We start from the raw sequence: 22,587 nt of genomic DNA on the forward strand, positions 1-22,587 counted from the left end.
GAACAGTGAAGACACAATGGCTGCATTCACACACTACAATGATTAGGCAGAGTTACTGACTTATTATGGTATATTAGGAATGAACAACAATGTGCTTCTACACTCTGTTGATGGCTTCCACTTCACTTTTCTCCCAGTGCAAGAAACAAATTAGAAAGCTGCAGTTAAGCTTGGCCACTGTGATAGTCACTTGGGATCATTGTTTGTTGCTCTCTATAAAGAGCCGTGATTCATAAACCAATACAAACCATGGTTTCAGGCCAGGTTGTAATTCTGGCATGTAAGGGAGCAACAAACCAGGATTCTGGGTTTGAATGTCATGGAAATTGAGACTTTGTGTCTTGTTTCTCCTGCTCACACTAGAGGTGGTATGAAGCAGGAATGAATGGGTAATATGCTCTTTGTTCCCAATAAATAAGCTAGCAACCCTGATTTATTGTGATATGCAGGCATTGCTAACAAGGAGTAAATAAAATTAAGGACAAAGATTCTAAGAACAACTGTGCTTGAAGGTGTCATTGGGGAATGATGATGTAGTCTTACAGAAATATTAAGTGGTATTATTATTTTGCTATACTACTGTGTTTAACGATATGAAGGTAAGAACCAGTCCATGTAAGGTTTTACAACGTAAGTTATAACTTTCTGAATTTGAATTCAAAGGTGCCTGCCCGCTTCTGTTTCAGAAATGCACTTCTTTACTACACTGCTTGCCTTTTGAATTTTTATTTGAGTAAGTGCTAGCAACCTTGGAAGAACTTGGAGAACTTGCCAACATTGTTTTTAAAACACAGTGAATTTAAGCTTTCTAAATTGATTGTCTGTTAGCAGTATTTACTCTCAGTGATCCGCATATGTGTTAAAAGTAGAGGAGTTCTTCCAACATTTGACATGTTTAACTTGGTGTTGCAGAACAAATTAGCATGCTAAAGATGTCACTTTTTCTGATGGGGCCCATAACATGTCATGCTGCTTACAAGATGGATTATCTGCCTGTGCAAAGATTTTCCATGGCAGAATATACCATGTCTGTGTACAGGCTGTGCCATGGAAATTGCCTGGTTGACATATGTTAAAATCCTGCCGAAGTCCACATTGCAAAAAGCATGATAAATTTCATTTTTTCCTTCAGGGAGGAGGGGATCCTGGAATGGATTGCCCCTCTCACTTGCTCCACTAGGCAGGTCAATATGCAAATTAGATGTCACTACTTCATGTGGGAGGCAACCTTCTAATTTTCTCCTGCCTAGTTCCACGCAGGTTGGGCGACAGATGTTTTCTGTCATGCCATTACGTTAGGAGAGGTCTTCATGAATTCATTCAAATTTAGAGCATACCAGCCAAATATATATATTTTTTTCTACAGCTCAGCTTGCTAGCCTGCTGTTCTTAGCAGATTCTTTGGCTTGGGAGTTTGGGGGAGCAAAGGTTGTCCATGGTGGCATACCTCTTCCCACCCCGATACAGGCTTGCTTCCTGGAGGCAGAGCTTCCTAGACATTTATAAGAAACAAAAAGAAAATCTTTAGCGATAGATTGTTGTGTCCCTTAAAGAACTATTTTTTTTTTTTTTACCATATTTTCAATCCAAATAGTAGACAGGTTTTTTTGTTGTTGTGTGTTTTTTGTGATGTTGCCATGAAGTGTCTGTTCCAGGTAACGTTGCTACTTACCAGCTTGTGTTTTTAAGTCAGCATTTGAATTTTTTTTCTAGGACATGGGTCTGAGTATATCACGGTACTTGAACAATACGGCTGCTACACCAAAATGATCTCCACCATGGCAAATTGCCTATGCCATGGCATAGTATTGTTAAGCTACAGCAGTCTCAGCTGAACTTCTGAATGACACTTTTGAAGAGTATAGTTCCATCTGCTTTAGGATCCTTTCATTTGTAAGAGCAAGAATTATCCTACCTTGCCACTTGCAAATAGCAAGACTGATTTTGTCTTCCAAGTTCAAACCTAACACTCTGCCCACTATGCTAGATCTCAGCCAATATAGGTAATGCAAGAGTTTGGAGATAAAAGAGCTTAAATGTTTACAGTTTTGAAATTTTGCTGTAAGTAATTTTCATGAACAGCTTCTCCCTTCTGCAAAGCAAAATTTCTTATATTGGTTATTGATTTGTTAAGAATAAAAGGCAACTAACACTATTCACAAAGCATGATAAACACAAGTTTTATATGTTTCTACATTTTCATGAATCTTTAGAAATCATAACATTTCTTTATTTACATTTTTCCCCAGGTGATTCATGGCAGGGGACGTGGAAGGATTTAGTTCCTCCATCCATGACACCAGCGTCTCTGCTGGGTTCAGAACACTGTATGAGGAGGGATTGCTTCTTGACGTCACTCTTGTTATTGAGGACCACCAGTTTCAGGCTCATAAGGCATTGCTTGCCACCCAAAGTGATTATTTCAGGATTATGTTCACTGCTGATATGAGGGAGCGAGATCAGGAGAAAATCCATTTGAAAGGCCTAACTGCAACAGGCTTCAGCCATGTTCTCCAATTCATGTACTATGGAACCATTGAACTGAGTATGAGCACTGTTCATGAAATCCTGCAAGCTGCCATGTACGTCCAGCTTATAGAGGTGGTGAAGTTCTGCTGCTCCTTTCTATTAGCAAAAATATGCTTGGAAAACTGTGCAGAAATTATGAGACTTTTAGATGACTTTGGTGTAAACATCGAGGGCGTCAGAGAAAAGCTGGATTCCTTTTTGTTAGAAAACTTTGTGCCTCTCATGGCCAGACCTGACTTCTTGTCCTATCTGAGCTTTGAAAAGCTTATGACTTACTTGGATAATGATCGTCTGAGCAGATTCCCAGAGATAGAGCTCTACGAGGCTGTTCAGGCTTGGCTGCGGCATGATAGAAGACGCTGGAGGCATACCGACACCATCATTCAGAACATCAGGTTTTGTTTGATGACACCATCCAGTGTATTTGAAAAGGTTGGTGCGTTTGAAAGCAATAGATAGAATTCATCTTTACGTTTAGGGCAGCATGCTGTTAATAGGTAAAATTTCCAGAAATAGGAGGAGGGAAAAATAAGACACTGTTTTAGAAAATGGAACATTGAAGTCGTCAATGTCTGAAACAAGTGCCATCTAGCTTTTAGAACAAAACAAAACAAAATCCCCCAAATGCAAACTAGCAGGATTTACAGCCAGGAAAAAGGTAGGTTTGCAGCTTTTTCTGATTGTTAGTGATAGAGAAAACCTCATAAACAAGTACAGCAAGGTGATTGACAAGACGACATGTATTGTAATCAGTGAAACAAAATATATTCCTGCAGCGGGGAGGGGATCCTCGGATGGTTGTCCCTCCCACTTGTTCCACATACGCAAATTAGACAAATTTTACCTCATGGTAGGAGGGTAATGCCTCCTGTTTCATTCCTGCCTTGCTGCAGTGCAGGTTGAGTAATAGTTATATGCTGCCGTCCTTAGCTTTCTGAGGAAAGGGTTGACTTTGTTGACCAATTCCCTGTGGGGGGAAAAGAGAATTGGTCAACAAAGTCCAAGGCTGACCTGACGGAAAGGCAGTTAAGATGGATGCTGGCCTTGCCCCTGCCTTCCAGTTAGCCCATTGAGAGAGCTGAGGTTTTGGAGGGTCTGCAGACACTGAACTTTGTGTCATCCCCTCATCTAGTGATTGACAGCACAGCTCTCAACTCCCAAGTTTTGTTGGCGGATCTGACATATTGGTACAGGGCCTGGGGGTTGGTGTGGGCCCAGTCCCTCAGATGGCCTTTTTGCGCCTGCTCCTTTCCACTCAGCCATGGCCTGGAGCCCAGCCCTAAGTCTTACCTCAGGTTTGGGCAGGAGAGAGGGCCTCACAGTGCACAATGCTCCCTTTAGTGGTGAGCTAAAGATTCCTCAGTGACGACTCCTGCATAGGCTCTTTCCTGCTGTTTTGGGGGCAGAGAGCTATTCCTCACCTTCCTCCTCTCCTGGCTGTAGTGATGCAGCAGCTGTTTCCAAATCTAGGTGGTGATCTAACCTTTGCAGGTATAGGGCCACCTCTGGAAGAGGACACCTTGGTGTCACTAAAATGCTGGGCCAGAAGAGAGGGAGCTAAGGCAGCTCAGAGGTCTGGAAGCAAGTCTATTCCTCTGCCTCAGTCTCCTATCAGCAGCCACAGATTGGTGGTGCCAGGCAGGGGCTGCAGAGTAGGCAACAAGCTTTCAGACTTGTGATCGGCTGTGGGTGAATTGGAGGAGGATGAAGCCGCTGTGTCTGCCATGGCTTCCAACAAGGAGGAGGGGGAATTACCAGCCAGTGTGGAGGAGGAGGCGTTTTCTGCACCTTTGTCTTGCTTGTTTTCTACCAAGGATTTTGCCCTCTTAAAAAGGCAAGTCATATCTTAGAGATCCCTGCTCCTAAGAACATGGGGTGGGAGGAGGGAGCCTCTGAAGTGAAACGTACCCAACCCTCCAATCTCATTTGATAACTTTTCTATCTGTTTTCAAGAAGGCTCTGCCAGCTGAATGGGCCTAAAAGGCTTTATACCTTTCAGTCTGATAGTACGGCTAAACTAATTCCTCCTCCTGGGTGCTTGTTCAGTTTTGATGGCACAGAACCATAAAACTGTAAAGTTGAAAGAGACCTGGAAGATTGTGCAGTCCAACCATCTGCAGCGCAGGAATTCTGCCCACAGCCATCCCTGGTTGGACTTGAACCACCAACCTTCTGATTGACAGCCAGACACACCCATTGCGCCACAGGAGGGCAGCAAGAACACTGGCAGCCAAGGACACAGATAAATTAGCTAGGAACACAGATGATAAGAGAGAACTGAGATCCTGCTGAGGCGTGCCCATGAAACTACTACATTGGAAATTAGGGTGGCCACAGCCTCACTCTTGATGGCCAGGGCCTCCCTAAAATGGGCGAAGACTTCTGGAGGAGGTTCTGGCTAATAACTCCCACCTTCTCTAGGGAATTTGAAAGCTGGAGAGGACAGCTGCCTCTATGGCTGATGATAGCCTAGATGCCATGTAGTATGCTGCAAGGGCCATGGCAGTCAGTGTAGCTATTAGGAAATACCTATGGTTTAAGATGTGGAACACAGATTCCAAGTGTAAGGTTAATCTAGCTACAGGCCCTTTTCTAGGGGGCAGGCTGTTTGGTGACCTCTTAGAGCCCTACTTGGTGGAAACTAAGAATAAGAAAAAAAGCTGTGGGGTGTCAGTTTGGGCGTAGCTCCTTTCAGCCCTCCAAGGGTGCCTATGGTTCTAAAGACAACAGATGCCAGCGGTACCAGTAGGGTGGACAGATTCTATCCCAGGCAACAGTAGAACCAGTTCTCCATTCCAGAGGCTCTGGACAGAGTCAGGGAGGATAGAAGGCAACTCAGTCTGGACTCCCCAAGTCAGCTGCGGGAACTTCCAGTTGAGGGTCGTCTGCGGTAGTTCTTCCTTTGTTGAACAGAGATGACAACAGATCAGAGGGTTCTGCAAACTGTGAGGGAAGGGTATACTGTAGACTTTGCCTACTTACCTTATGACTACTTTGTGATTTCTCCCAGATCCAAAAAGGAAAATTACACCATCTGGTCTTAGCAGCCATTCAGCGCCTGATATCCATCAGTGTTATAGAGCTCTTGTCCCCAACAGAGCATTGCTACAGCTGCTACCCCATATTTATTCTTCGTATTCCCAAAGAAGAAGGGAGATTTCAGGGTCATCCTGGGTTTGAAGAGGGTGAACAGGCACATCCAGAAATGCAGGTTCAGAATGGAAACCCTTCATACCATCATGGAGCATCTTATCAGCTGGGGGCTTCCTTGATAGCATTTCTATATCACACCAATACCAGTGTGGTCCAGCAAAACTCAAGAGTCTTCTACCTTTCCCATTGTCAGCCTTTCCAGAATTGACAGTGAAGAAAGCTACTTGCCCACACAGTTCAGTGTAAAATGTTTTATTGCTTCAAGACGCAAGACAATTCAGACATATTATACACAGTTAAGAGATGCTGGTACATCATAAACTATTCTACTAAGTACAGTAACTTGGTCTTAGAGGTTAAACTGAAGAGATCCAAATATACAGAGAGGTCCAAGTTTTGGGAGAGTTCCACCAGCACCACACACCACATTGCTGCTGAATGCAGCCTTGGTTTTATACCTGCTAATGCACGTTTACACATTATTTGAGTCATGCCAGAGGCCTGTAGCCTTGAGCTGTTTCAAGAGGCCCACCATAGTTGACGTCCTAACCCTTAACAGAAATCAGTTGCAGAGGAAGGGCAACTCAAAACACTGACCAAGCAGTTCGTGCAATTTCGCATATATTCCCAAATTACACCAACACCCCTTCTGTTGGGCTGTTGCCTTGAAATATTTCAATTTGTGATACCTAATGGAAAAGTTGCAGACTTGTTCTTTTCTGCAGATACAGGCTTTGTAAATATATCTGCCAGCATAGACTCTGAAGAACAGTATTGGAACTTAACTAAGCCTTGCTGAATATGATCTTTCATATGATATGGGATATCAGTGTGCTTTCTTCTGGGGTTACACCGCTCAGCCTCAGTAGTAGAGGGCCTACTATTTTCTTGTTCTTCCTCTTGCTTTGAGCATAGCCAAAGAAACTGATTTTATTATTTTTACCATCTCTTGCAAGCCTGATCTCATTCTAAGCTTTGGCCCACCTGTGTGCTCTTCCTTCATGATTTTCTTTCATTTCTCATGCATGCCCTTATTAAATCTCAGCCCATTTGTAAACTCCTTTGTGTAGCCACACTGTTTTCTTTAGATGCCTCCCATCTTTCTTTCTTGTTGGAATTCTGCATCCCCCCTCCTCCCAATATTTCACCTTAAGGAACTCCCATCCATCTTTGACTCCCTTCTCTTTGAGTATGTCTGACGATGGGATGTCACCTAGTAATTCCTTCAGCTTTTTGAAATCGGCCTTCTTTCTTCTGGAAAGTGCTTTTCCCAGTAGCTATTACATCAGCACATTGAGTGTCACAACTGGGGGAACTCTCAGCATGTAAGCAACTGTTCTTGTTTCACAAAGATTCAGTGATGCAGAAGTTGGTCCCTACGTTTTAACTCAAGTTTTCATAGGAGCCAGGATGTCATCTTACCTTCTTTCTGTCCCCATCCTAGATTGGACAAGGAGAGGGAATGGTGCTCTGCACTTAACAATGAGCACTGCATGTCTGTCTAAAGAGAACAAATCTTGCCTGTCTGACTCCCTGTTCATCTCCTTCCAGCCACAGACCATGGGAAAGAAGGTTTCAGCTGCTACACTTTCCAGATGGCTGACAGGATGCATTTCCAAGTGCTATGTGGTTTCTGATTCGGCCTTGCTGGCTGGGGTCACTACTCACTTCACTAGGAGTGCCTCTGCTTCAGCTATCTTTGACACTTTGGATATTTGTAGGGCAGCCACCTACTCTTCTCTGTCTATTTTTGTGAGACATTACAGGATCAATATCTATGTATCTGCCAAAGCTTCTTTCAGTAGGTGTGTATTACAACAGGTGGTTTCCTAGTTAGGGGTAGGGTCCACAGCTGGCTCCACCTGACAGTAGCTTTGGTGCATCCCATCCAAGGATTCCTTACCCCTGGAAGGAAATTGTGACATTGGACCTCCAATGAAGGTCCATTTCTGCAGGGGATGGAGGTGATCCTACCCACTCTAGGCTAGTTTCGGCTATTCGTTGCAGCTTGGACAAATTCGTTTATATGCTGGGTTTTTTTAGTATTCTCCTCAGTTCAGTTTAGTTTTGTATTGGGTTTTTTAATTGGATGTTCCTCTTCCTTAAGAGTTGCAGTTCTTGCCTTTTGTATCCATGGCATGCAGTGCTTTTGTCTGAGATTAACATACTTTCTTCTGAGCTGAATTACCTTGTCAACTGGAGGTGTTACCCTCTCTCCTTGAGGTAAGGTCTGTCTAATTTGTATATTCCTGCCTGTGGAGCAAGTGGGAGGGAAAACCACCTGAGGATCCCCTTAATCCCCTGCAGAAAATGGACTTTTGGGAGGTCCACAATTGCACACAATGACTTCTTTTATAAAGTGGAAAATCAGAAATGCAAAAGTGTATTAGAAATATAGGTGTTGCTTGATTTTATGTTTTTAATTCTACCCTTGATTTTATATTGTTAACCCTACCCTTTTCTTTCTTGATTCCTATGGAATCAATGGAGGATCTAGGTTGATGTGCTCCAGAAGTAGAAATGAGCTCCGTTATGGCTCTTTATTTTTTTCAGCTGTTCCTGTCATTTGCGGCTGACGTTTAAGGCAAATGGAAGAGTCTCCTCTTGCTGGGGCCTTTAGTACCAGTTCTCTTTCTGTTCCATCTCCTCTTTGTTGGAAGAGACAACTCTGATTATTATGGGGCTTAAAGCACTCCTGTATTTATTATCATTATTTATATGGTGCCCCGCAAGACGAATGCCTCGCAAGACGAAAAACTCGCTAGACGAAAGGGTTTTCTGTTTTTCGAGGTGCTTCGCAAGACGAATTTCCCTATGGGCTTGCTTCGCAAGACGAAAACGTCTTGCGGTTTTGCTTCCTTTTTCGTAAAACCGTTAATACCCAGGGAATCCGCGCTCCGCAAGACGAAAAAATCGCAAGACGAAGCAACTTGCGGAACGAATTAATTTCGTCTTGTGAGGCACCACTGTATTATCATTCTAAAAATATACATTTCAGGTGTCAAAAGCCAGGGTACAGAGGCACCTGTTCAGCGTTCTCAGAAAGCTGTATAATAATGGTGCAAGATGCACCTCTGTGGGAAGGGATTTCCACAGCTTAGGGGTTGCCGCAGAGAATGCCCTCTCCTGGGCTACCTTGTCTCTGAGCTTCCGAGGGCAGTGGAACAATCAATGAGACCTCCCCTGCCAACACCCAAGTGTGTCTGTAGATTAGGAAGTGGTTTTTCAGGTGTTTGGGGCCTGAGTTGTTCTATCGCAGGAAGCTGAATTCTCAGTCTGCTTGGAAAGTTACCGTATAATACTGTTCCCCTTTTAGGTTTGGTCTTCTCCAATAACAGAGAAGTGGGAGATGGTAAATGTTGGTTTATAAATGTATTTACAGTGGTAGCTTGGTTCTCAAACTTAATCCATTCCAGAAGTCCGTTCCAAAACCAAGGAGCGCTTTCCCATAAAAAGTTATGCAAAATGGATTGATCTGTTTCAGACTTTTAATAACAATTCCCCAAACAGCAATTTAACATGAATTTTACTATCTAACAAGACCATTGATCCATAAAATGAAAGCAATGAACAATGTATTGCAGTCACACAATCAATGAGTAGCGGAACTGGGTTCCACACAGTCACACAGACAAAAAAGAGCCACAAAAACGCAAAATAAATAGCAAAAATAGATCAACCTCAGTGTAACACGCCAAACGGAAGTGTGGCACTCAAATTGTGTAACACTCAAAACGGAGAACGTTCATCTTATGAAAAAAGTTCGCAAACCAGAATGGGTTTGCAGTGTTTGGGTCCCAAGTTCTTTGAAATCAAGGCATTTGAGAACCAAGGTACCACTGTATATACTTCCCTCTTGCAGAACATCAGGGAGGTGCACCATATAAAAACATTTCGAAACCGTACAAAACTCATTAAAATGACTGGCTGTTGTGCACTGGATTGAGGTCTGCATTCTTTACAGGGGCAAGGTTCCCTGAGGAATTAAGAGACCTTTGGAGAAGCTGGTTATTAGGAGAGCAGACTGCAGTTTCAATCCATCAGGAACAAAGCTTCTTATTCAGGAAGACTACCCAAGCAGTGGCAACTTTCCCCTAGGTCTAGATATGATATTTCAAGAGTTGGGCAAACTTTGATTCAAGGAAGTCCATCAGTATGGGGCAGGAAAATTGGGAAAACAGAGAAGAGGAAAAGGTTAGGTGGAATACCACCTCGACTTTGCAACTGTACATGGGTGGAATCCTGGCTGGGAGGAGGGGGAAGATCTCTTGGTGCCTAGTACTAAACAAGGATCAGCCAAATTATGAAGTAGATGGGTTTTTTCTTCTTTATATTAAGAAAGCAAATACATTTTCAATAGCATTTTCCTCTGATGGCTGTACACAGCCTGTGTTATCTTGTACACAGAGTTCTGTTTAAACAGAAGTTCTAAAGTGTCAGTACCTTTGTGTAACCACTGCACTTGTTATCACCTGCCACAAGTACAAAACTATCATTAGGAAGATAGGGTTATATAAGATTCTGTAATAGTGACCCATCAAGTAAAGCTGTCATACCAGTTTGGCATTTTTCTTTGTATTAGGACTAAAATAGTTGTTCAAAAGAATATGCAAAATGTTTAAATCCATGTACATTTTGATACTGATATGCATTAGAAGAAACCTAATGATATGGTTGATTTTAAAATTAGGTTTTTAAGTCAGGTGTCCAGCCTTATACATTTGTATTTTCATGCTAAGCTGCGTTAAATAATTTCTTAGGTTTAGACTTAAGTTCTGTGAGCCAATAGAGTGAAATAGAAGCCTTTAAAGACCAAACTAAACAACCAAGAACGACACGTATATTTTCTAACACTTATCCCTAATGCCACACTTTTGAAATTTATTAAATAAATGTGTTGTATTCTGATTGTTGTGTACTGTAGTCATTGGTTACAAACATTTGATGTATCTTTAAAACCTTATTTTGCTTTTCATACATTATTCTCTTTGTGGACTTGCTCACTTTTTATGTTAGATCAGTATATGTGTGTTTCTCATCCATATTTTCTGTTTCCATTTATATTACAGGCAGTTCACAACTTACATGTACTTAACTTGTGCACATTCAGATTTACACGCTTGACAAAAAAAAGTTAAAAAATTCAGAAGGGGGTGAGTTTCTGGGGAGAATTTCTTTGGCAATCCTACTTTGCCATTGAACCCAGTGTGTTTTGACTATACATGATTTTGGCTTTACGCATAACCCCTGTCTAAGTTGAGAGTCACCTGTATTTATTAGTCTAGTCTGTATCCAAAATATAGTTGTCTTGGTGTCAGTTCACAGCATAGTATCTTAATGAGATGCTTCCAGGCCTACATGTACATAACTCCTTGTGTCCCTGCCCTAGTTCTTAAAAGAAGAGAGGGACCTTCTTCTCCCAGTGGCCAAACTTTTTGTACTTTTTTATTTTACTGCTGTTCCTCAATTAGTGATCTGTTGCTGTCACACAGAGTCCCAGCTTCTAGCAACCTTTGAGTATAGTCTCCAATCCTTTCTCAAAATCCAATTTGCCCTGGCAGTATCGAGAACTCTCAAGGAAATGCAAACGCTACATGAGTGAGGATTATTTGAAGGTGGGATGAAGAGAGAAAGGGCTAGATGCAAAAGCCTGAAGTTGATAGAAATAGGGACCCAGTGTGGCAGTGGTGCTTTTCTAAAAAAAGCAATATCAAATAAGTTTAGGCAAAATCTTGAGCCTGGATTGCTTTCTCCTGTTTTTTGGTACAGGCAAAGAAGGCATTAGATGAATAGTGTATGATTTAATCCTTGGTATATTTCTCTTTTAGAGTTCATCTTCTAGAATAAGTAACCTGCTCAAGGAAGAGCAGTATATGTATGGAAGTTACTTCATAGTTGGGTGTTCCCTGGAATGAAAAGACTGCATCCACAATGCAAAACTGTGTAGTTATCCAGCCTATCTTTGTAGTTACCTCCATGTATCACCTAACAGTTAGTCCCTGACAGTTGGTATAACGGTTTCATAGCAAGTGGGAGGACTTGCTGGAAGTGGGTGTAACTGAATTCCAAACAACAGGTGTTTCATAACAAGGCCCAATCAGTTGAAGCATTCTTAGGACAACAATGCATTGTGGATTCATGGACTTCTTCCTTCCTCTCTTGCCAGGGGTGCCGACTTACCCCTTACATGGGGGGAGGGCATCATGTTATGCATCATGTAAGGCATCCATGATGCAGCACTGGGCGGGGAGGTGGCGGAGTGCGGCGCTGGGCTCCAAGCTCCACCTCCTCCCCGCGGCATGCACCCAGCAGGGGCAGGAGGTGTGGAGGGTGATCTTCACCCTTGCGCGTCCCAGCCATGTCCTGGCTCCCAAGTGTGGGCTGGGGTGCACAAAGGGCATCTGGCAGCAGGGGGAGGTATCAGCCCCCTCAGTATTGGGGCTGGGTCCCCTGATTCAAAATACTGAGAGGGCTGGAGCCCCCAGCGCCCCATATACCTGGCGCCGGTGCCTCTTGCATGGGTAATCCTCCTTTTCAGTTTCAGAATGAGCTATGGTACCAAGCCACGGTTTGCAAACCTGCTTCTAACCAGTGTGTCAGGTTGAGTTTTTGTTTAAACTATAATAAGGAAAACGTAGGTCTACCTGTAGTACTGAATTCAGTTAGTTTCCAAACTGAAAGAACAGGAGAAATGCCAACGGGAGAGATGGTCAATTAAGGTTAAATTGGCTTGTGTTACATCTGCACCAAGCCTGTGCCAGTTATTTACTCAGAAGATGTGTATGCACAGATCTTCAGCTTGGCCTGTTCTTGTGTTTTAAGAACTGTGAATCAGAATAGCTGTCAGTCACAGAAGTCAGCCAATTAGTGAAACAACAAATGCAGGGATAGGAGATAGGTTGAAAGTTTTGGAATGGTATTTATTGACAAGGAAGGGGTGATATTCAGTTACGTTTCAATGCAATTAATGGACCTAACTTAGTAATGCTTGTTAATTTTAATGGGCCAACACTGAGTAAAACTTAGCTGAATACCAAGCTGCTGTCTTCAATGTTATAAAAGGGGAGGGTGGGGAAGGAATCCTCAGGGTGGCTAACCTGTGGCCCGAAATATGTTTCTGAGGGTTATGCGTGAACAAGCCTAGACTAGTAATAGCCTTTGCTAACAAATGGCAATTAAGATATGAGGTAGAAAAGACTTTTGTCCTAAGAGAAGCCTGTCATGTTGAAAACAAATTCAGCCAGGTTGAAAATGAAGATTCATAGCTGACTTTCATTTTACTGATAGCTAAGGGAGATTTCTCCAAATTTTATACTTCCAGAAGTATTAGATTTTATGAGGAAGTTGTTATTTTGTAGCCTGTGGGAACAAGTTGTCTTGGAATGCAAATGTTCTTTAATGTTAGTAACAGCTAGTGGAGTGGGATGGTATAAGTTCTGCCAAATTTATGTGAATGTTGACTAATCTTATGTTACTTGAACTGCCAATCATTATTCAGTTGCAAAGCATGAAGATTTGAGGATCTATATTCAACTTTTTAGTTGCTTTATCCAAAATGTGTGCTGCTGCGTGTGTTTACATGTCCTCTTCTGTGGTAACTTTTCGTCTAAGCTACTACTTTGTTATGTTTTCCATGCAACTTTGACAAACTAAAAATTGAATATATTAGTAAACTAATAAAATCAAGAAAATGCACTTTGTCCAACCAGATGCCTCTAGGAAGTAGAACTTGCTGTTGCTCCTAGCAAACTAGTTGGCATACAGTACTCAATATATAGCCATCATGACTTTTAGCCATTAAATATTTTTTCTAATCTTTTAATGACTACTGGCATACATTGTGACAGTGAATTTCATAAGTTAGTTATGTGTCATGTGAAGTACTACCTTTTGTCTGTCCTGAGTCTCCTACCAATTTCATTCTAGTATTATGAAAGAGAAAAATTCATTCCGCAAAGTTTTTTGGAAGCAATTTCAAGAGTGTGTGTGCTAAATTCCACTGTAAAAATCAAATGCACTCTAGAAACTTTCATAATGCAATAAACCTAGCTGATCATATTACTCTAGTTTTCTGATTTGGTTTTTAACAAGGAAAAAAAGTAAAGCATTTCAAATGTTTCTGTGATGATTTGTATTTGCAGTATGTAGTACAGGTTTGTAACCCTATTGATAAACCCAGTGTACATTTTTTCTTAGTCTAATGACTGTCTTGTGTTCACAGCCAAACTTCTGTTCACAGGTCATTCATTGTACCACTAAAATTGAAACAAAAATACTATCTATTTACTAGGGCTTCATTTGATGTTGCAGGAAAATAAAGTACCGTATTTTTCGCTCTATAAGACGCACCTAGTTTTTGGAGGAGGAAAACAAGAAAAAAAACATTCTGAATCTCAGAAGCCAGAACAGCAAGAGGGATCGCTGCGCAGTGAAAGCAGCAATCCCTCTTGCTGTTCTGGCTTCTGGGATAGCTGTGCAGCCTGCATTCGCTCCATAAGACGCACACACATTTCTCCTTACTTTTTAGGAGGGAAAAAGTGAGTTATAGAGCAAAAAATACGGTACTTCTAACATTGATTTCCAAACATGTGAATATATGGTATTCCATTGTATATGTATTTAAAATTGAGAGAAAGCAGGGCTAGCGTTTGGTCACAAAGGTGTAAAATGTGGTCATTGTTAGAGCATGTTTTTATCTTGATGCCTCTTTGTATATGACTGAAATGCACATAGCTCTAAATGGTTTGGTAGCTTGATTCTTTCGTTAAGATCAGTATGACTGTGGTTGTTAATGCATAACTTCCTTGATTGTAAGATCACAGCATCCATGAGGCAGTGGTGAAAGGTCACTTAAGGATGTCACTTGCATGGTATTTGTTAGAAGCAGCAAATAAAGTCTTTCTTAAAACAAAATAAAAAGATTCCTTCCAGTAGCACCTTAAAGACCAACTAGGTTAGTACTTGGTATGAGCTTTCGTGTGCATGCACACTTCTTCAGATACACTGAAACAGAAGTCACCAGACCCTTCTATATAGTGAGAAGGTGGGGAGGGGTATTACTCAGAAGGGTGGTGGGATTGGGTGATTGGCAGATAGCTGTGATGAGCCTGTTGACAACTCTTAACGACTGCAATAGGTCTTATAGGAAAAAGCAAGGGGTGAGAAGGTGAAAGTCTGTTCTGTAGCAGCAAGGTAAAAGCTCTTGGTGTAAATATGTAGCCTTGCTGTTAAACTAATCAAAAGTTTCCTATAGATCTTGGAAGGTAGAACCAACAGTTTTCCTCCTGCCTTAAAGCAGTCAGCTGTGTGACCAAAGTTTGTTGGGCTCAATGAACATCAGAACCGGTGGCAACCACTAGGTACAGTGGTGCCTCGCAAGACGAAAAGAATCCGTTCCGCGATTCTCTTCGTCTAGCGGTTTTTTCGTCTTGCGAAGCAAGCCCATTGACGGCTTAGCGGATTAGCGCTGTTAGCGGCTTAGCGGCTTTTAGCGGCTTATCAGCTTAGCAGATAAGCAGATAAGCGGCTTAGCGTCTTAGAAAAAGGGGGGGGAGGAAAAAAAAGTCAGAAAAACTCGCAAGACATTTCGTCTTGCGAAGCAAGCCCATAGGGAAATTCGTTTTGTGAAGCGCCTCCAAAACGGAAAACCCTTTCATCTAGCGGGTTTTTCGTCTTGCGAGGCATTCGTCTTGCGGGGCACCACTGTATATGCTTGCTGATTTGTTTGCAAGTGTGACAAAAGCCCACTGTGAAATGCATGGGCTTGCTGGCACGCCACTAGGAATTAACTGAAAGAGCTATTCAGGATTTGATGGCCTTTAAGGACTTTAGTAAGCATTAGAGCATTAGGAAGGTAGTGGAATTCCTTGCAGCAGTTTTCAACCTGTGGGTCCCCAGATGTTGTTGGACTACAACTCCCATCATCCCTGAGCTCTGGCCTTGCTAGCTAGGGGTGATGGGAGTTGTAGTTCACCAACATCTGGGGATCCACAGGTTGAGAAAGGCTGCAAGAGGCTATCTAAACCTGAATTGGATTCTAAGCATTTAAAAACTGCCATGGAAAAAGCAAGTTCTATTTAATCCTTTTTTGCCAGACATCTCAAGGTAATAGTTAAAAAGTTTTCTGGGAACAATCAATCAGATGCAAAAAAGAAAAAATATTTCATTAGTTATGAGTTTTGTTGAACATAGGCAGGGCAGTTAGATAGGAAAGTGACAGAATAAGAGGTGCAGTTTGTCAGAAGGTTCAGCAGGCTCTGCTGGACTTATGGGACTTATTGCTGTGATTAGGTCATGTTTTCCCCCTCATGATTCAATTGTGTAAAATTAGGCAGCATAGATTTCTTCCTCATACTGTTTTCCTTGGTCAATACACACGTGTGTTTTGCTCTGTCCTTAGGTGAAAACATCGGAATTTTATCGTTATTCCCGGCAGTTGCGGCATGAGGTGGAGCAAGCTATGAATTACTTCCATAGTGTGCACCAGCAGCCTTTGATGGAAATGAAATCAAATCGCATCCGTTCTGCCAAACCCCAGACTGCAGTGTTTAGAGGAATGATAGGACACAGCATGGTAAATAGTAAAATTCTTCTTCTGCACAAACCAAGGGTCTGGTGGGAGTTGGAAGGTCCACAAGTACCGTTACGACCAGACTGCCTTGCTATTGTTAATAATTTTGTATTCTTATTGGGCGGGGAAGAGTTGGGGCCAGATGGTGAATTTCATGCTTCTTCCAAAGTGTTCAGATATGATCCAAGACAAAATTCTTGGTTACGAATGGCAGATATGTCTGTACCACGCTCAGAATTTGCTGTTGGTGTTATTGGAAGATATATCTATGCAGTGGCCGGAAGGACAAGAGATGAGACATTTTATTCAACAGAGCGATACGATATCACAGAAGATAAGTGGGAATTTGTGGATCCCTATCCAGTCAATAAATATGGACATGAAGGAACTGTTCTTGGTAACAAGCTGTACATCACAGGCGGAATCACATCCTCGTCCACATCTAAGCAGGTGTGTGTATTTGATCCCAGTAAAGAAGGGACTGTGGAGCAGCGAACAAGGAGAACTCAAGTGGTGACTAATTGTTGGGAAAACAAATGCAAAATGAATTATGCAAGATGCTTTCACAAGATGCTTTCTTATAATGGCAAGCTTTATGTTTTTGGAGGCGTCTGTGTAATTCTGAGGGCCTCTTTTGAGTCTCAAGGGTGCCCTTCTACAGAGGTTTATGACCCAGACAGTGATCAGTGGACTATTTTGGCTTCTATGCCAATTGGTAGAAGTGGTCATGGTGTAGCTGTGTTGGAAAAACAGATAATGGTTCTTGGGGGCCTATGTTATAATGGTCACTACAGTGATTCAATTCTCACTTTTGATCCTGAAGATAATAAATGGAAAGAAGACGAATACCCAAGAATGCCCTGCAAGCTAGATGGCTTACAAGTTTGTAGCCTACACTTTCCTGAGTATGTGCTGGAACATGTTAGACGTTGCAGCTAAAGTTTAAAGAAACAAAACAAAACTATTTATAATTTGGTGGGATGGAGGGCTGGGGTAAGGGAAAGCAGATTTAAGCCCACTGAAAACAGTGTATTGTGTAATATGCCACTTAAATTAATAAAGAGAAAAAAGAAGTGTACAGGGAATGCATCTACCAAGTTTATTAGGAATGCTAATACCTGTGGTTTCATACTGATTTTATTTTTTACATGCTATTACTGTGTTTTGAGAGGGGAAATTGTTCTTCCATTTCATGTGTTTTAACCCCATATACTATGTCCATTCTGTATGAGTGAAGACAACACATGCTTCAGGATGCACTAGAATACACTCTGTTTGCAAGGTGGGTCAAAAGCATTTATGTATTGTGCATTTTTATTTTTTAAACTGTCAGGATAAAATTCAGCAGCCTTACTAGAACAGAGCCTGACTTCCAATGTAGCAGTGAAAGGGGCCTTTCAATTTGTTCCTGTAATTACTTGTTGCTTAAATGTTATTTTTATTTCCATTTATGACTCCTCCCAATCAGGTTTGACACTCCTCATTTTGATATCAGTGACAATTTAAAATGGTTTTCTATTTATTTTTCTATTTCTATTCAATTTATTTTAATGTACAGTAGTTCCAGTAAGTCTGCTGAAAAAATAGGTTTTTGAAAAAAAGAACACTGAAGATTTTCTACTAAAATAAATTCTAGGCTGCATTTGTCTGCGTTGTGGTTTGTGAATAAAATATATCTATATATATACATACATGCATACACTGTAAGATCAAAATGAAATGCATATTTTTATGTGCAGCTGGAAGAGTCTATTTTTAACTAGTGGACAGATATGAGCTATATCTGTTTAATTTTAGCTCTTAATAGCACCCTTTCATGTATTTAAATTTGTTGGGTAACGAGGCCTCGTTCTTATCAATGTAAACTTATATTTGGTATATACTGATTGATTCAGTAACACTTGAACTCCTTTATAACCAGGTGATAAAAATGTCGAAGCTACCATTTTTGTTGTTTATAAAGTCAGATCCCAACCTGTAGTCTTCAGTACTTGATTCTAGAAATACAAATCAGAAATATTTATAACAATCACTGCCTCTGCTGTTCTTGAAGGATGGTAGAGCTTTTTAGTTGGTGTTTATCGCAGAAGCATTGCAGCTGTACAGTTCTTTGCACTGATTGAGCTGCTGGGCTCAAAAGATGCCGAGTTAGGCAAACTTCTATTTTTTAAGCAAATTTAGAAAATAACCACTGGCTCCACAGTATACTTGTATGGAGGTCTGAGGATGTTGAACAATTGTATCTTGTTGAGGTCACTTTCTTAACTATTAGACAACTATCTGCGTTTCACCGAAAATAAATCTGAACAGAGTTCTGAGCTGAAATACTCAAGTTCCAGTAGCTGCCTGTGGAATATGGAGATGAGCCAATCTTGCCTGGGCAATGTAAGGCTCACTGATGCTTGGCAAACTGCTAAAATGTGGCTTCAGAAGAAATGGAAGTCCAACTGTTTGCGTAAAACATGGAGGAATTAACTGTACCATTTTGTTCCAGTATCATGAACTGGAAATCACTGTAGAACATGTAGTTCATTTTGTATTCTGGGAGTTGAAGCTTATGCATGCTAGAAACCTCCACAACGGACACATTTGACTGTGTCTTGTTTCAGCTCCTGGATTACCGAGGCCCCAAAGTGGTGTTACTATTCTGCATCAAACATGTAAACGTCTACCCAAAAATCTTTTAACATTTTTCTGTCTTTTTTCCTGACACATGGATCAAGATCTGAGCTGCACAATTTCACATGATGTGTCTCTCTGTGTATACAAAACAAGCACGTACGGAAAGAAGTTATAGCCCAACCCTTCTAAACACCCCCCCCCCATATAAACCATGGCCTCACATGTATTCTTCGCCTATCATCTTTAGCATGACCAGTGAAATCAAAAGCTTTCACTTCTGGTTTTAAATGAACCCAAGTTCCTCACTGAACTTGGGGAAAATCTGGTTTGCTTGATCTATGGTTTGTTCAATGAAGTCAAGATCAACCCATGTTTATAATCCTTTAAAAACAAACAAACCAGTGTTCCTGGAACAGAGAACTAATACATTTAAAATATGTTTCCATTGAAGGGTGTCCAAGGCTCACTGCTGCTCATGCATGCAACACTAAACAGTGATTTAGCATTATGTGTAAAATGGGCCAAAATATCTCTGCACATGCAAAAGTAAACACGGGCACTTTGTTGTGAGAGTGTTTTCAAACACACAATCGTGTATAATGAAACTGATTATACTATGTGCTCTGCTGTGCATCTGAATCAGCCTGGGCGTCAAATAAGCTTTTAAAAAATGATTTACCCGGGTTTCTCAACCTTTGACGAAGACCAAATGTGCAGATTTAGAAGTCATTGCTTTGCATATGTGCCACTTCTCAGCTTCTGACTTGAACTAGGTATTTGGTTTTCATTGTTGCTTTCAGCATAAAAGGAAGTTAGGTCTGAAATGATTCACCAAATGTAAAGTATTGGAGAATTAATTACGGCAAGCCAAGAATGGAATGATAAGACTGTGTAAAAATATTTTAACCTGTTTAGAAATCTCTAGTGCTTGTGGTTATCAACCCTTTATTCTTCATTCCATCCCAATGCAACTGTTTAAGAAGCCCAATTCCGTACATGTTTTATTGGAAGCCCTAATGAATTGGGGCTTAACCTCAGTCTGCATGAAATTGCAGCCTTATTTTATTCAATTCCTATCTTGTTTACACTGGATTTGTTTAATTGTGTTTGTTTTTATTATCATCGCCCCATGTACCAGGTTTGAAAAACCAAAACCAAGCATCTAGCAGTTTCAAATCTAAAGGATGGTATTCTTTTCTCTGGTATAAGGTTAAGAAATATTTGTCAACTTGGAGTCAGTGATATTTAGCCTAATATCTTGACTTTGCCTATGATGCCAGAAACAAATAGTATGTTCTTAGAACTTCTGTGCATTACTTGAGTTTGTTTGCTTGCTTAATATAAGAGAAAAGAATGCACCAAAATTCTAGTTCTCTGGCATCAGGTACTTGCATCTTTTTCCTTTGATTCCCAACACATTTCCTATTATGGACTAGAATTTGTCAAGTACTAGGCCGACTAGTCTAGGCTCATAAAAAAAGGCTCAATACTTTGTTTAAGCCCAATGGTTTTCATTTGTACTGGTGCTTCAGCTACCTGTTTAACTGGTGCCAAAACAAGGGGCATGAAACATAAAAACTCCATACAGGCAGTAACCACAATCCAACACATACTTAAGCCCTCAGGTTCTGAAAGGAATTTGTTTAACATGAGCTTAAGTATACTGCATTATACAGTCGTACCTTGGTTTTTGAACAACTTGGAACTTGAACGCCGCAAACCTGGAAGTAGGTGTTCCAGTTTGTGAACTTTGCCTCGGAAGCCAAACATCAGCTTCCGTGGCTTCTGATTGGCTGCAGGATACTCCTGCAGCCAATCAGAAGTTGCTCCTTGGTTTCTGAACATTTCAGAAGTCGAACTGACTTCTGGAACACATTCTGTTCGAAAACCAAGGTACGACTGTAAATATATATGGCCCATACGTTTCAGTAGAACGGGGGGCATGTGAGGTACATCAACTGTAGGGAAACAAAACTGGGAAAGAAGTGGCTGCTCTTAATGCTTTTTAAGGGACCAGTGGCTCTCCAAGGAGTTTACAGATGTTTTATACTAATGGAAAAGTTGACTCTAGCATTTTAGCGGCATATGCCAACCATTTAATAGATGAAAAGGTTTGCAATCCTAATTTGAGCCTAGATAAAGCAGTGTTTGTGTTGACACAACTTTCCCCCCAAGCATGGTTGCTGAGAAAAAGGATAAAGCTAGAATTGGAAGGTTACAGCATACATAAAACTAGACTTATTTAGTATGATGCTGCTTAAGCCATTAGTCGCTGCTAGAAACTAAGTCATTTAGAAACCATGCGGATGGGGTCCAACTTAAAAAACAATAATTGGGATGATACTGTAGAACTCCATCACTGTAAAGTCTTTTTGCTTGTTTCATAACAGTTAAAGGGAGAAATACTTTCTTCTTATTAAATCCTGGTCACAGAACTTGCTAATGTTCAGAATACTTTTATTCTGGAGAGAACATACATTGTGAATTCTGAACTGGAGAATGGGCAGTGTAGCATCAAGATTGCCCATACATGGTGTAAACTGTAAAAGCCAATTAAGGGTGAGCTTATGTCTCTGTAAAACAATGTGTACTCTATCATTAAAATTATAGGAACTGAAAATCTTAGTTTTCGTATAGTGTGATCTCTTATCAGTGGCAGTTTTTGTTCCAAATAGTGTAGCAAAGAGAAAAGCAGACAGAAATCTGGATTAATAATTCTGGATTGCTTTGGTGGACTTTTCAAAATTATAGTATTGTGTTAGGATCAGGATTCCAGTTATAATCTCAATAACTGGTAATCTTTACTATTCATATTAATGCCATTGGAAGTCTCGAAAAGAGTACTAGTGTAAAGCAAACTACGGGTCTGCAAATGTTGTTGAAGCACAACTCCCACAAACCCTGATCATTAAAACGTGATGGCTGGGACTGATGGAGATTGGGCATCTTAACAGCATGTGGAGAGCCACAGGTTTTCTGCATTCCTGGTGAAAAGGTTACCGGGATGCAGTGGCATATCCCTATATGGCATGAATTCTGCTGTTGCTTTACTGTTGTTCTGAATGAGTTGGCAGAGGTTTCATGAACAACAGTCTTGACAAGTTAATTTGGAAAGCTATCTTCTAACTGTGCTGAATCAAATGGAAGTACTTTGTTCAAACATATACACAAACTCAAATGTGCGTGTTGGGGTACTTTTTCCAGGAACGTTCCCAGAGCTGCTATGAAATTCTGTGATCTGTCCTTTTTAACTTTCTAAAAACATTTTTTCTTCCCACCCGTTTCCAAACATTAACTTCTCTCATGCTGTGAATGCATTATGTTCAGTGATGCATATGTACTCTATTCTGTTTTTAAACTAATGTGTAAAAATTGTATATATAAAAATGTAAATAAAATATTTTTAATCTTTAGGGTACTTTGTCCATTGTGTATTATACTTCAAGTTCTTCTTTTCTATGGGTCAAGCATGTTGACCTAACTCAAAAATTACTGTTTATTTAAAACATTCAGCCCAATTGATAAGCAAGCACAAATGACTATGTTAAAATGGACACTAGATTAACATTGCAATTTACCAGGCAATATCCTGCTGTGTCATGCTCAGTGTAGACCCCTTGAAATAAATACTTACCTTGCAAAATCTACCCTGAATATGACTTAAAATGGAGATCATACACCAACTTTCTCTCTTGGTGCCCCCTTAGCTGTAA

The 22,587-nt window shown here is 40.9% G+C and overlaps 1 protein-coding gene across 7 annotated transcripts in view; it reads left to right on the forward strand.

The window, feature by feature from the left end:
- KLHL15 (kelch like family member 15) overlaps nucleotides 1–22,287 on the forward strand; it is a 29,930-nt gene extending 7,643 nt beyond the window's left edge. For all 7 annotated transcript variants that reach the window (XM_079972269.1, XM_079972267.1, XM_079972266.1 and 4 more), the window contains 2 exons: nucleotides 2,250–2,961; nucleotides 16,082–22,287. In XM_079972269.1, coding sequence (XP_079828395.1) covers nucleotides 2,257–2,961; nucleotides 16,082–17,191 — 1,815 coding nt within the window. In that variant the 5' untranslated portion in view covers nucleotides 2,250–2,256 and the 3' untranslated portion in view covers nucleotides 17,192–22,287. The remainder of the gene's footprint in view (nucleotides 1–2,249; nucleotides 2,962–16,081) is intronic.
- Nucleotides 22,288–22,587: the final 300 nt, after the last annotated feature.

The sequence above is a fragment of the Podarcis cretensis genome, assembly GCF_951804945.1.
Source record: "Podarcis cretensis genome assembly, chromosome: 4".
NCBI classification, from domain to species: domain Eukaryota; kingdom Metazoa; phylum Chordata; class Lepidosauria; order Squamata; family Lacertidae; genus Podarcis; species Podarcis cretensis.